Source organism: Accipiter gentilis, chromosome Z (assembly GCF_929443795.1).
Source record: "Accipiter gentilis chromosome Z, bAccGen1.1, whole genome shotgun sequence".
In the NCBI taxonomy this organism is placed as follows: Eukaryota; Metazoa; Chordata; class Aves; order Accipitriformes; family Accipitridae; genus Astur; species Astur gentilis.
Genome location: NC_064919.1, coordinates 21,954,404 through 21,968,270, shown reverse-complemented (window position 1 = coordinate 21,968,270; position 13,867 = coordinate 21,954,404). Strand labels below are relative to the sequence as shown.

Sequence of the window (13,867 nt, the reverse complement as noted above, 5' to 3'; positions counted from 1 at the left end):
ATTTATTTTGAAGATTTGGATTCCTGAAACTTTTGGAATGTTCAAGTTCATCAAGTCTTCAAGTCTCACAGCCAAGCAGCACTTTAACCAATCTTATCTCCAGGAATCAGGACTGTTCTTTTTGTAAAAAGTTCAAGAATAAATAAAAGGCAAATATGTTTTCTTGACCTCAGCTGAGAGAGAAATATTAGCTCTACATATTAACTTTGGTTAGAGACACACATACATACAGATCCTACATACATACAGAGCAGCTCAGAAGGTTTACAGCCCTCTGTTTTTTATTAGAATCTTGCCAGTCAGAAGAATTTCTTCAGGTCACCCAGACCACAAGAAAAGAGTTAGTATCCTGAAGCTCATCAAAAATATAGGCCTCCTCCAAAATCTCTCTCCATAACTAAATCATGTCAGTGAAGACTAGCAGCAGCTATACAGACTCATGCTGAGGTGTGGGTGCCATTTCACAGTGAATTCTGTTAACGATGCCCGTTATCTTGTTGGACTGATGATATCAGCAAATGATGAGATTTCTTCTGCCCAAGGGGGTTAAAAAATATCTATTCCATTGAACTTTAAAAGGCAGACCTGTCAAAGGGCACGTCCCTGGGGCAGAGAGACTGGATGGCAATAACATCCAGTGTCAGATTGCTGGGACAAGGATATGACCTAACTCCAAATCAGTAGAGAGCAGGTGGCTAGATCAAATTCTTCCCCATTACCAATTCACTGGAAATAAGCTCCATAAAAACGGCTCCTCCAAAAGTACATCATATAAAATCTATTTGTAACAAATACTGATCAGATTGACAACACAGCTGCAGCCACTTCGATAACCAATTAGATAATGTCCCTCAGTGCTGCCCTTAGGAATCCCAGCAATGTTTTCAATGTCCAAAATAAAACCCCAACTACCTGTTCAGTTGGTCCATCCACAAGATGACTTACTGAACTCATATACAATAATAATTGTGCAAGAGGGAGTATTTCAAGTGATCTATAACTCCTTTAAATACACTTCCAAAGCGGACTATATTTCTGTATTGCTTCGTGATAAACAGCCAGTCCAAGATTATACAGTGGATTTAAAAAAACAACCAAACACCACTGAGAAGCTAAATGCTGATTAACAGTCTGCCCTATCATCTCCTGCATGTACCTTCACCTTCTGGTACTCTCAAACAAACATATTTCTCCAGGCTCACAAACATACTATCAGGAGTCAAACAGACTTTCAGTGCATGTCCACTTGGCAGCCCTTCTCAAATAAGAAGCCCTCTATACAACCAGCTACCTCAAATCTGTTTCTTCTAGCTTTTCTCAACACCAAACTCTTCAGGAATCATATAAAGAGAAGACATTTCATAGCCATAAACAAATCATAGCGAAATTAAAAAATCTTGCTACAATCTAATACTACTATCATAGAGATTTTGTCAGCAGTAGTGTAATCCAGTGATTTATTTTGCAAATTTTAAATCAAAACCACCTGGATTCTCATCTCTGCTGTATTAAAAGCTACAAGCTCAGATATAGAAATCAGTAACTATTAAGCCAGAATTTATATCACACACTAATTGATTTATAGTACCTCTTAGCTGATAGCCACCGCAAGGTAATTAAAGCTGGTTTAGTCATCTTCCACTGTCAGTAACAGGCATTTTCTTATTTAGCAAAGAGAAACCAGCTCAACTTAAGTCCTGTGTGCTGTAGATTATGATCATGCAGAAAGACAGTTACCACAGATCAGCAGAGGAGCAACAGCTTATTGCTTCATACTAATCTGCTTGAATGTTTGGGGCCACACTCTGACATTCACTTATCTTTGCATCTGTTTCCTCATTAATAAATTAAACATAATCTTTCTTTCCTCTCGTCAGTCAGTTGATTGTTCTCAGTATTCACAAGGGCTCTGTGTTATTATACATGCAGTTGAATTACTATGCATACTAGTGCTTACTAGACAATTGTTCCACAGTATGAAAAACGTAAGTTGTAAATTCTGGTCAAACTTGTAAAATATGAAAGTCACTTAAAAATAGTATAGATAAATCATTCTTTCACAATTCCATGAAAATTGGTCTATTATAACAAGAAAAAAATCCCCACTCAACCTTTCAAAACCAAGAGAAAAATAAAGCCATCTGATGAATATTAGCTGACAGTGGATATTGATAAATTTAAGAAAAAGACTATCTGTATCTCATAATTTAATAAGATTTGATTTATTCATAATTTTGCTATTCTTCAGAAAGATGTAATGCAATGTTTCTGAGCTCCTGTCCATCCACTCCAAGAAACAAATAACCTGTGCTGAAAGGATTTAAGGAGGCAGTTTCACCATGAAAAGGCCACAAAGAAGTAACAAGGTACTGGCAACTGCAGCACTTTCCAGCTCAGACAGGGGAATTTCTTGCTTTCTTTATTACTTGATACAGACTGATTCTACTATTCTAATTTCATATCATTATTTTTATCTGCATTTAACTATAGAGGACTATTTAATTGAAAATATATTCAGAACCTGATATGATTAGACCATGTCAGATGCAGGTCTGTATTTGACTGCTATCTGTATGGCATGTTACTTCTTGCCTGTACAGGTTTTCAAGGTGCAAAGTCCAATAATGAGAAATTAATATGTATTGCAAAAAACATATTATTTGAATGTAACACCTGTCTAAACGCTCAATCTCTGCATGAGATTCTGGCTGGTTTTGAAAAAACAGTTAACGACTACCATGACTCCATGATAGTTTACCAGCTGCACAAATGTCTGGCTACTAGTACCACCACTGACTAGTGATGGTAGTAGCCAAACTGCTCTTCCAGATTAAGTCTCATTAGTATCACCTGAAAATATGTTTGCAATATTTTATACACATGCTGTTAAATTAAAAACTGATCATGTCTTCTGAAATTGTAGCACATTCCTACACTGTGTCTTGGAAAATGCCTGGCACTATTAAAAACCTTCTGATAACTGAAGTGCCTTAATATGAACTTTTAATTATCTAAAATCAGGCTCTTATTATTTGAAAAGTTAAAATTTCACTGATGATTAGTTCTGCTTTCTATTAGCAGAAACAAAAATTAACGACTTTGACAAGAATATTAATGACTTTTGCTCTTGTTTTAATTCAGTATGCACATCAGTATAGATGCAGCTTAGACGCTTGTCATGTTTTAATCAGATGGTGTTCAGCACTCCCTTCCAACCTAAACCATTGCATGTTCCTATGATAGCCAATGGTGATCGAAGAGGTGAAAAGTTAATTAAATGTACAAGGCTGTTACAAGAACAAGAGTTGACTAACTTTTCCAGTAGGGGGAGATGTTCTTTTAAAGTTTATCAGCAATTAAAAAGTGCTAACCAATTTACCCCTGTATCTTTTTAACAAAATCAACCTCATAAAAGAAATTGGTACATGTGCCTTATTAGTGATATCCTCCAAAAGACAGCTGTATGAAAATCGGAAAAAAATAAAAAATTCACAGCAAATGGCTGTTAGAGAAAAACATATTGATGATGGAGCAAGCTGTGCTAATCACCATCAAAACCAAAGAGGCCCTACTCCTTCTCAAAACCAAAGTCTCTCCAACAGCAATATTTTTCACCCACACAATAAATGTAATTTTTAGATGACAAAGATGCTATAACTATCACAGAGCAAGAAGGAAGAAAAGGATTAGTTTTTTTAATTTAACATCATCAACTAAATATTTAAAAATAAAAAATAAACTATGTTGCCTGAAACGCTCCTTATGTCTCAGAACAAAATCCAGGCTGTGCTTTCCTCCTCATTTCCAAATTTCTTTTAAAAAGCTTAATGTCAGAAGTAATACTGTCTTGTGTCACACTATGATTTTGTTCTCCTCCCTAAGCAGTTTTCTTTTACAAATCTTCCTGAGAATCAGGGAGGTTCCTGAGCAGTGCAGGTTACCATCTTTTTTCTATGAATGCAGCTCACTGTCTGTCACTTTGCAGTTCATGATTCTTTCAGTTGTGCCACTGCAACTGTGGATGATGACATAAATCAGAGCTCTGAAATTTTTACTATTTTTACTACTCTGATCTGAGTAAAAATAGAATACTCTCACTCTTGTGTTTCTCTCAAAACAATTCTTTTTTGACTCAGATCATTTCTATGATCCCCCTTCAATAAAACAGCACTTGCTGTTCAGTACAGCTGAAGGTGCAGTGAACTGGGAACATGTCTAGAGGAATACCTTAATCTGGCTTTGTCACCAGAGAAACAGCTGTGAAACTACACCAGAGGGCATTTTTAAAGCAATCATGGTGAGAGTAGAAATTTCATTTATTAAAAAAAGCCTTGGATTTATCACTGGTATATTTAGATGTCTACATGTCTGAGTCATTCCTGAAGACTCCTTTTACAGCCTGTAGCAAAATCAGAACCCGAATAGGTAGGATCTGGGACTTCAAATGCAAGTTTCCAAACCAACTGAGATGAATATGGGATGACAGGTGCGTATTTCAACTAGATGAACAATTCAGAATCAGGCATATACAGTAGAGGTATATGGATTTGACGAGCTGATTCTTCCCTAGCCTGTCTAAATAGACATTAATTAAATAAAGCCTCCTTGGATCTCTTCTGCAATACTTTTGATTTTTCCACAGGCACAACAACTGTGGAAAGAATAACATTATTTTCACCATTTTAGGCACAGGGAAACGAGGTACTAGTATGTTCGCCAAAGTCAGTCAGCACCTTTTGCCAGAATCAAGAAAAAATGCAAAACAGTCTGGATTTCTAGCTGCTAGTCTTGCTAGGTGAACAGAAATCATCACTGCTGGTAAGTATCCAGCTCATTTCCCACCTCTAAAATTGCCTATCAGTAAAACACCCCACTACATACCTTCAAATGCTTTGGATACTACCACTCTGAAAATGGATGCCGCTTTTACTTTCAAAGTGCTAAGAGAGACTCACCTGCAAGTACAACTCCAAGCCTTGCCGTCGCTGCTCCAGGACCTTGGGGACCCAGTTTCTCACATGCTTTGAAGGGATCTCTGGAGTTCTTATGAACTTCTTGAGCTGCAAATGAAAAGAAATGCAGACAGAAACAAAGTATAATAGCATCCTTTTAAAGTAAACATGTTTATGTTAGAGATGAGGCAGTACAGGTAAAATAACCACGTATAAAGGACAACAACACGGCAATGAAGTTACTCACCATCAGCTCACGGAAGTAACAGCAGACTTCATACCTACAGGCTGCAGTTAAAAATCTCCACGTCTAGCTGCCCTGGACAGTGAAGACCCTACTAACAATTTGTTGTGACTAGCAGCCTTGAAACAAACCAGCAACAACTACATGAGAATACTTGAAATGAGCTCCCCGTTAGCCAGCCTGGGATGACACCACACAACGTCACCGCAACGTAACCAGACGCTACCTTGCTAAGTGCGGTGGCAAAATCCTGTGATGATTTCTAACTCTAGATTTAGGCTACTATGAACAGGTGGGAGAAATACAGGGAGGAGAGCTAACTCTGGAGCTGGCAATCAAGACAGCAAAATATCCATGCTCTCAAACTGCACCAAGATATTGACAGTTGTGTTTAATATCTTATACACAGAAATAGCAAGATCGCCACTGAATGTATTTCCAAGACAGCTCCATAACTATTCTTCTAAAGATTCCCACAGGAAAGCTTTTATAAATATATACAGAAATGTGTATATGCATACACAACTCCATATACATAGACACAAGCACACAATCTGACAACACTAAGAATCCTCTTGCTGGAGCAACATTTTTTTCCAAAACCAAAAATTATGACTGTTTTCCTCAAAACTACAGAGCAAAAATAATAACTGGAATACACTCCACTGCAATTTAATAGAAGGTGACATTAGACATTCCTTCTGTTGGATATTGCCTCTGAGTAAATCCGAGGCAAGGAATGCAAGAAAAGAAACTCAAAATTGACTTTGACATGCATACCCATGGGAGGCTGAGAATTTACATTTCATCTTTGAGCTTGCTGAGATGTCACTATAGGAAAAAGCAGTGCCAACATATCAACGTCTCTACAATCACAAGTAACGAAGCTGCAGCAAGGACACCTCAATTGCTGTGGAAACATTTTGCAACTTCCTTAATAGTGCTAAATTACAATTAAACGTGAAGTGAAAAAAGCAACCCACCAAAACAAAACCCCAAACCCCTTTACTTTTACTGACTTATCTTAAAGCCAGAAGATGAAACCCCATTTTTTCCTCTAAACTGGTCGAGAATGTTGAAGAAGCTATGGTCACAGCTGCTGTGAACTATGACAGCACCTGCAGATGAGTAACAAATGAGGAGAATGCTCCAGATGAGGGGAGACAAATCTGAAACAATACAAGCATCCACCAAGGCCTAGCTGCTTACAAGATAAATACTCTGTGGCTGGTACCTCAGCTGATGAGTAGCAACCCTTTTGTGTTCTGTGGCCCTGTTATACAAAGCATCCGAAACCCAGCTGTTTAAATGTGCAAGCATAGGTGCTGTGTGTAAGTATAAAGCACATGCTATACAGATATACAAAGAATAAAGGATAAATCCACTTTCTTATGCTTACAATAATCCAATAATATATTGCAACAAATAATTATTACAATGCCAAAGAATATTAAGCAAATCTAAGTATGTGTTAGCTATATTGCTTGAGACCTGTCCCTATACAAGAAATACTTATCTGAGGACAATTATTGTCTGTAATATCCTCCTGTCCATAACACTGACCTAAGGCCTATCTGATATACTGTAGTCTCTATTTCCTGCAAGACTAAAAGATGGCTCAAATTATCAAGTAAAGAATTATTTGTTCAAGTGTCATGTCAGTATGATTTAGAGTGTACACTAATTATTCTAAAATTATAAATAGCTTGCAAACAAGATGTATAGAACTTAAGGCTTCTGCAGATTTCACTGCAGTAGTTGTAATGCTGTCACCTTCTAGCATTCTGGTGCTTAAAAAGAACTACTAATATTTAAAAATGTAAAGAAAAAAAGTATAAAAAGGAATTAGGGAATAAATATGAATAAATGGTTGTACTATGTTATACACATTGAATGAATTTAATTCTTTCTCAAAAACTCTCCGTATGAGAATAATAAAACTTTTGTTCAGATTTGAATACCATACTGTAATGTGAATGGTGCACAGCCTGAAAGGTCTGGTTTGTCACTCATAGGCAGGGCAAAGTATAATGGCCTATGCAAACTACTTCAAAAAAGCCAACAGAGGTGGATGGTCTCTCTCAAGGGAATAATTTGTACTTCTGGTGTAGCATGACAGTCTTGAAAAGATTGTAAACCTTTTCCACTGCAGCCAGATTGCACAGGAGGTGGGGGTTTACTTTTTTACAACACTGGAATGTAAGAAAGGTTGAACCCAGGAAGGAGACAAATCTAGCCATGTTCCTGGAAATGGCTTTGTCAAAAAAATAAAAAAAAAAAGAAAAAATCAAAATTAATCAAAACCTTGATTGGCATTCTGATGAATGAATAAATGTCCTATACGGCAATGGAGTCGTCCTTCCTCCATACAATGCCAGTAGAGCATGTTGCTCTCCGGTGAAAGGCACGATCTCCCTTTCAGCCTCTATTCCCATTTTCTACCATGGTTGCTCTCTACAGAAGCTTTGTTTCTCCTGCTCACTACAGACAACGCCAGCACTAAGGGCACCTTGAATATGCATTAAGTCTAAAGATACCTTTCCAATTGCCATGTACTCACAGCAGTTTAGAGTGAAACTTACATTTTAAATTAAAGGGGAAGAGAGGAACAAAAAAATAAATACTCTATTGGCATGCTGAAAGCAAACTGGTATCTGGACCTGAGTATAAATAATGTCATGGGATGTGAACAAATTGTTCACAAAGAACAATCCAGATACAAGTTCAAAATATTCTTCTCCAGTAAAAACTGTTCAAATACACATCCTACTTTTTTAAGGGCGTTGAGATTTTCTGCTCTAACACAAAACAGAGAGGAGAATAAAGCGTGAAACTGCATACTGTATTACCAGGGAATGCTTTCTTCAGGATTTCTGTAACACTGAAAGGTTCAGAGCACGATCCGTTCAACCTTGTTTACTGAAATTTTACTACAACTTCAAAAAATAAGACTTAAGAAGTATATTGTTGCCAAAATAGGCTGGGTGCTTTGCATCTGTACAGGGAACAAATAAGAAAGTTACTATCAAGTTCGCAGAGTAATATAAACAGACAGCAAGCAGATGAGGAGTAAGATGAAACAAGTTGAAGAGTGGTACAAAGCATCTGGTTAGAGTACCTGTTTTTCAGGTTTGTTTATTTTGCTGCTATTTCTGGAGAAAGAGTAAGGGACCATCGTTTATGTTTTTTTCAGGTGTTCCAAGGAGAAATCCCTGCAATGGGAGTTACACTGCAGAGGAAGCAGTGTACAAGGAGACACATCTGAGAGTGAGACTGTAGTAATTTGTGACTTCTGTGTGGAGTAGCTGTGCAACTCCAGAAATTACAGTGAAATTAGACAACAACAAAGGGAAGAAGGAAAAGCAGAGGCATTCAATGCTTTTTTTTTGTCTCAGTCTTTAATAATATTGATAGACCTTGGGTTGCCCAGTCCCTGAGTCGGAGGACCACGAGTGTGGGAAGAGTGACTTCCCATTCATGGACACCGAAATTGGAAGGGACCAGCTGTATCAGCTGAATGTTCACAAGTCCATGGAGCCTGATGGGATTCATCCCAGGGTACTGAAGGAGCTAGCGGATGTTGGAGCAGGATCCTGCTCTATCATCTACCAAGGTCTTGGGAGTCTGGGGAGGCCCCTGCTGACTGGAAGGTAGCCAGTGTTAGTCCAGTTTATAAGAAGGGCATGAGGGATGACACAGGAAACCACAGACCTGGAAAAATTACGGAGAAGATCACACTGGATACTACTGAACGGCATTTAAAGAACAATGCAATCATCAGGCACAGTCAACATGGGTTCACAAAGGGGAAGTCCTGTATAACTAATTTGATACCTTCCTACAATAAGGTCACCCACCCAGTGGATGAAGGGCAAGCGGTGGATGTAGTTTTTCTGGATTTTAGTATGGCTTTTGATGCTGTCCCTCACAGCATCCTTCTGGACAAGCTGTCCATGTGTGGAATAAGCAGGTACCTGCTGTGCTGGGTGAAGAACAGGCTGGAGGGCAGAGCTCAAAGGGTTGCCATGAGTGGGGCTACATCTGGCTGGTGACTGGTCACCAGCAGTGCTCCTCAGGGCTCAATTCTAGGGCCGGTTCTGTCCGATACATTTGTCAATGACCTGGATGCAGCAGTTGAATGCACCATCAGCAAGTTTGCTGATGATAACAAACTGGGAGGTGCTGTTGACTCTCTCAAGGGACAAGAGGCCTTGCAGAGGGATCTAGATAGACTGGAGCATTGGACAATCATCATTGGCATGAAATTTAACAAGAACAAAAGCCAGATTCTGCACCTGGGATGGAGTAATGCCGGGCACAAGTATAACTTGGGAGAGGAGTGGTGGTGGAGCAGCCCTGCAGAAAGGGATCTGGGGTGCTGGTTGACAGCAGGCTCAGCACCAGCCAGCAGTGTGCCCTGGCAGCCAAGAGGGCAAACCACGTCCCGAGGTACATCAAACACAGGATAACCAGCTGGGCAAAAGAGGGGATTATCCTGCTTTATTTAGCATTGGTGCGGCCTCACCTTGAATACTGTGTGCAGTTTGGGGCCCTGCAATTTAAGAAGGATGTGAAGGTCCTTGAATGCATCCAGAGGAGGGCAGCAAAACTGGTGAAAGGACTGGAAGGTATGTCCCGTGGGGAGCGGCTGAGGACTTTTGAGTTTGTCTAGTTTGGAGAAAAGGAGGCTGAGGGGCGACCCCATTGCTCTCTACAGCTTCCCAAGGAGGGGAAGTGGAGAGGGAGGTGCTGAGCTCTTCTCCCTGGGATCCAGTGACAGGACGCCTGGGAATGGCTCAAAGCTGTGCCAGGGGAGGTTCAGACTGGACATTAGGAAGTATTTCCTTACTAAGAGGGTACTCAAACACTGGAAGAGGCTTCCTAGAGAGGTGGTCAATGCTCCAAGCCTGTCAGTGTTTAAAAGGCATTTGGACAATGCCCTCAATAACATGCTTTAACTTCTGGTCAGCCCTGAAGTGGTCAGGCAGTCAGACTAGATGATCGTTGTAGGTCCCTTCCAACTGAAATTCTTCTCTTCTCTTCTTCTCTTCTCTTCTCTTCTCTTCTTTTCTCTTCTCTTCTCTTCTCTTCTCTTCTCTTCTCTTCTCTTCTCTTCTCTTCTTCTCTTCTCTCTTCTCTTTTCTCTTTTCTCTTTTCTCTTTTCTCTTCTCTTCTCACTACAGGAGATGGTTTACTAGGGGGTAGGGTGTGGTTTAAGCATATAAAACCTGATTTTCCCCTCTTAATGTTTCCTAACTTATGTAGTTGTATAATCCCTACTCATCTGCTTTACTTTCAATTGCAGGATTATCCTCATATGTTAAATAAAGCACACATGTATTACAAGGCTTGGTGGTGGGTGAGTGAATTGTACTACTGATTCTGACACTATTGCTTATGTGGCATCATATTAGATGTGAACACAAGGTGGAAAGTATCTGAGACATATCTGAATTAACACAATAAACAAGGAAATGAGTATTAAAAAGTGGCAGCTGATACCACAACTGGAGCAAGAAGCAAAAAGGCAAGAAACACTAGCACATCTTAATTATGGTGCAGTAAAGCAAAATACATTCTCGTTCTTTGGACTTTGAGGGCCAACATGCAGATGGGTCAATAGTTGCCTTTTATTGGCCCAGGTTTGCTTCTATCCATATAAGGCTGGCAAAATCCATCCTCTCTGCCACCAGGCTAATGCTTCTTCCCTGAATGAGATGATTCCTGAGCTGATTTGGAGTTACCAGCAAACATGCTGGTGTGGATAAGCTCCTCTGACACTGCAATGGCAGGAGCTGTAAATGTTCATGCTCCTCTGTGTTGTTTGCAGAGGAAGCTTTTCCACACTGAAGGCAAGCAGCACCAGTCAAAGCAGTTGAGTGTGCACAAGCTCCACTGCCACTGAGAGCTACAAACCAACGAATGTTCAGTTGACCCAGGTCCTAGGAACAGACTGAAGCTCTTCATTGCAGCCCCACCACTGGTAACTGGCTGCAATGCTTTTCCAGAATTCTTTTGCGCAATACTTGGCCTCCATAAAGCAGAAAAAATGTAAAACTTGCCTTTCAGCTGCACAACTGTATAGCAGCATCCAGTTCAGCTTGGAGAGAAGAAATCATACTTTTCCTTTAACAGTGATCAAAACAATTTAAAGAACACTTAGTGGATAACCAATCTTGAAAGTACAGAGTTTCGGTGTATATATTAGAAAGATGATTAGTAAACAAGCTTAGCAGATATTTTATATCACATTCATTCTATGAAGTGCAGCAGAGTGAGATGGTCTACTCCATCTTTTTCATGTCTAGTTTCCTGGTGTACACAAGTTGTTTGCTCAGCTTTACATATAGCCAGTTAGCAACACAATTTATAGAACTAACAAATTATTTGTCTAATTGGATAAAAACCAAAAATGTATTTATTTGCTATAGGAATGTGTCTTATTTTGTGATTTTACAAGAAGAAGAAAACATACCACAGACAGCATTTTAGCAATACAGCATGTAAACAATAATCAAAAAGAAAAGGAGAGTTAGTAACAACTGAGAAGTCATCATCCCATTCCACGAAACAGAGAAGAAACAGAGAAGAAACAGAGTTAGTTGGAAACTCATTTCCCAAGACATGAATCACAAGATGCATTTAAGATAAACCATGTATAGTAACAATTTCAAGAGAGAGGAAAACATCACAGCTAAGGCAAAACAAAGTTACATTTTACAAAGAAAGAGATCACTACCTTTTTATGAAGTGCATGGAATTCACTATACCTCTTCTCCACAAAATGTTTCCTTCCACTCATTAGCACCTCTATCTTAAAGACCTGAAAATTACAAATAATAAGGAGATTAATGTTACTTGCACAAACAGTTCTGTGACATGGCTGTGACTGCACATTTTACCAGTCATTCCAGTAGGTGGTCCCCAAAACCCCGTGATGACTCATGAGGCACAGAAGTACAGCAATTAATGGGAAATATGGCTGAATCTTTTGTTAACAAGTTTGCTCAACAAACATACAAAAGACAAGTTAAGCTTGGACTGTATAGTGTACATTAAAAACTAAGCATTACAATATTCCCTTTTAGAAACATTTAATATATTTTGAAGTAGTTTAAAAATATTTAAAAAAAGGATGGTAAGAACAAACAAAAAAGAGAGAAAAGAAATAAAGAGTCATTCTTTTTTCCTCTTACAATATGGCATACTAACACACTCATACATGTTCAGTAAGAACTGGATAACAGATGCAGTGTGTTATGCATGGAAAAGAAGAAATAAATGCAAACACTACATTGTGGGTTAATTTCCTCGTAACCTACAATTTCATCTGTAGTCACAATTGAGCTTGTGCTACTATCTACACCCTAGGAAAAAAAAACCCACCCAAACATGGCAAATGCTTATTTTCTTTGTATGATACATGTGACAGCTTTTGTTGCTGCCTCTGGAAGGTTGAAAGGCCAGGAGAAGCAGCTCTCTGGATCCACTAATTAGCAGTCACTAACATGACATTTTCTTGATTCTCAGGTCACTGGGTCAGTTCTGAGGGCAAGTGATGAGAAATATTTTGAAGTACTCAAGAAAACACAGTCTATTAAATGAAGACAAAATCAGCAGAAAAGAAATACAGAAAAGGTGCCTGGTCTATCTAGGAGTTCTTTGTTTTCTGTTTTGCTCAGAAAATGCTGGAAATAATTATTTCCAGGACAATGAGAGACGATGTTCAGGACAGATGATTACATTAAGACCCAAGACTCAGGCCAAATAAAAAGTTCTTTGAAATAAATTTACAAACAGTGTTTATGCCTGAATGCAGAAAAAAGGGGTTTCTGTCACAACATGCCCAGCTAGCATTGATCAGAGCAAACACAGAGAAACCATGCTGAATAAACACTTTCTATTGTCCACTAGAACATGCCTTTCAAACAGGTCAAAATGCTATGGTTTTCACTGGCTAGCCAAACCACATTAGAAACAGACAGCATTTTATTTAATCCAGACTGAAATGCATCTACCTTTGTTTGAATGCAGTATGGATGGGACTGCAGTCATTTCACACCAATGTTTACATTACCAAAATTAGTTCAGATCATTGTAATAACTTATGCTACATTCTACCTCTTTGAAAAGGACTATTTCTGTGTCCCACTCATGGCGAACAGATGACCTTATTTGGGTGCATACATTTTTTTTCCCTTCCTGTCTATTTAGACTATTTTGGGAGAACAGCTATTGGCTATTGAACAATTTTCCTCTATACATGAAAAAAACTCCAAGGCACCCGTAGGAATATGTTGCAAGTTCAGAGTTGTAAAGAGAATCACATGCAAAGAAAATCAATGTAGGCTTTTTTCTTTAGTTGAGACGTAACATCCTAATTATATGAGAGGAAAACACTATTTACATATTATATTCTACACACTGTATGAAGAAATAGTTCTGCAAGGAACAAAATACTCTGGATTGCACAGGAAAGCCACTATGAGTTTCAAGGATAACTTGGTGGGAAGAATAGATAACAGAATATGAAACTAGTTAAGTTAGAAGTGACCATAAGTCACTAGTTAAGGTGTTGCAACAGTTTTGAATTAACTTGATATTAAATCTCCAGGAATTAAGAGCAACTCATAACACCCTCTTACACCTCAGTCAGCTAACAGCCACTGCA

General features: G+C 38.8%; 1 protein-coding gene across 1 annotated transcript in view; it reads right to left on the bottom strand.

Annotated features, from left to right (window-relative positions):
* Positions 1-13,867, bottom strand: part of SNX24 (sorting nexin 24) — a 95,015-nt gene that overhangs the window by 34,365 nt on the left and 46,783 nt on the right. Inside the window, exons 2-3 of the mRNA XM_049795899.1 lie at positions 11,936-12,019; positions 4,956-5,060 (exon numbers count right to left, since the gene is read on the bottom strand). Of these exons, the coding sequence (XP_049651856.1) occupies positions 4,956-5,060; positions 11,936-12,019 (189 nt within the window). The remainder of the gene's footprint in view (positions 1-4,955; positions 5,061-11,935; positions 12,020-13,867) is intronic.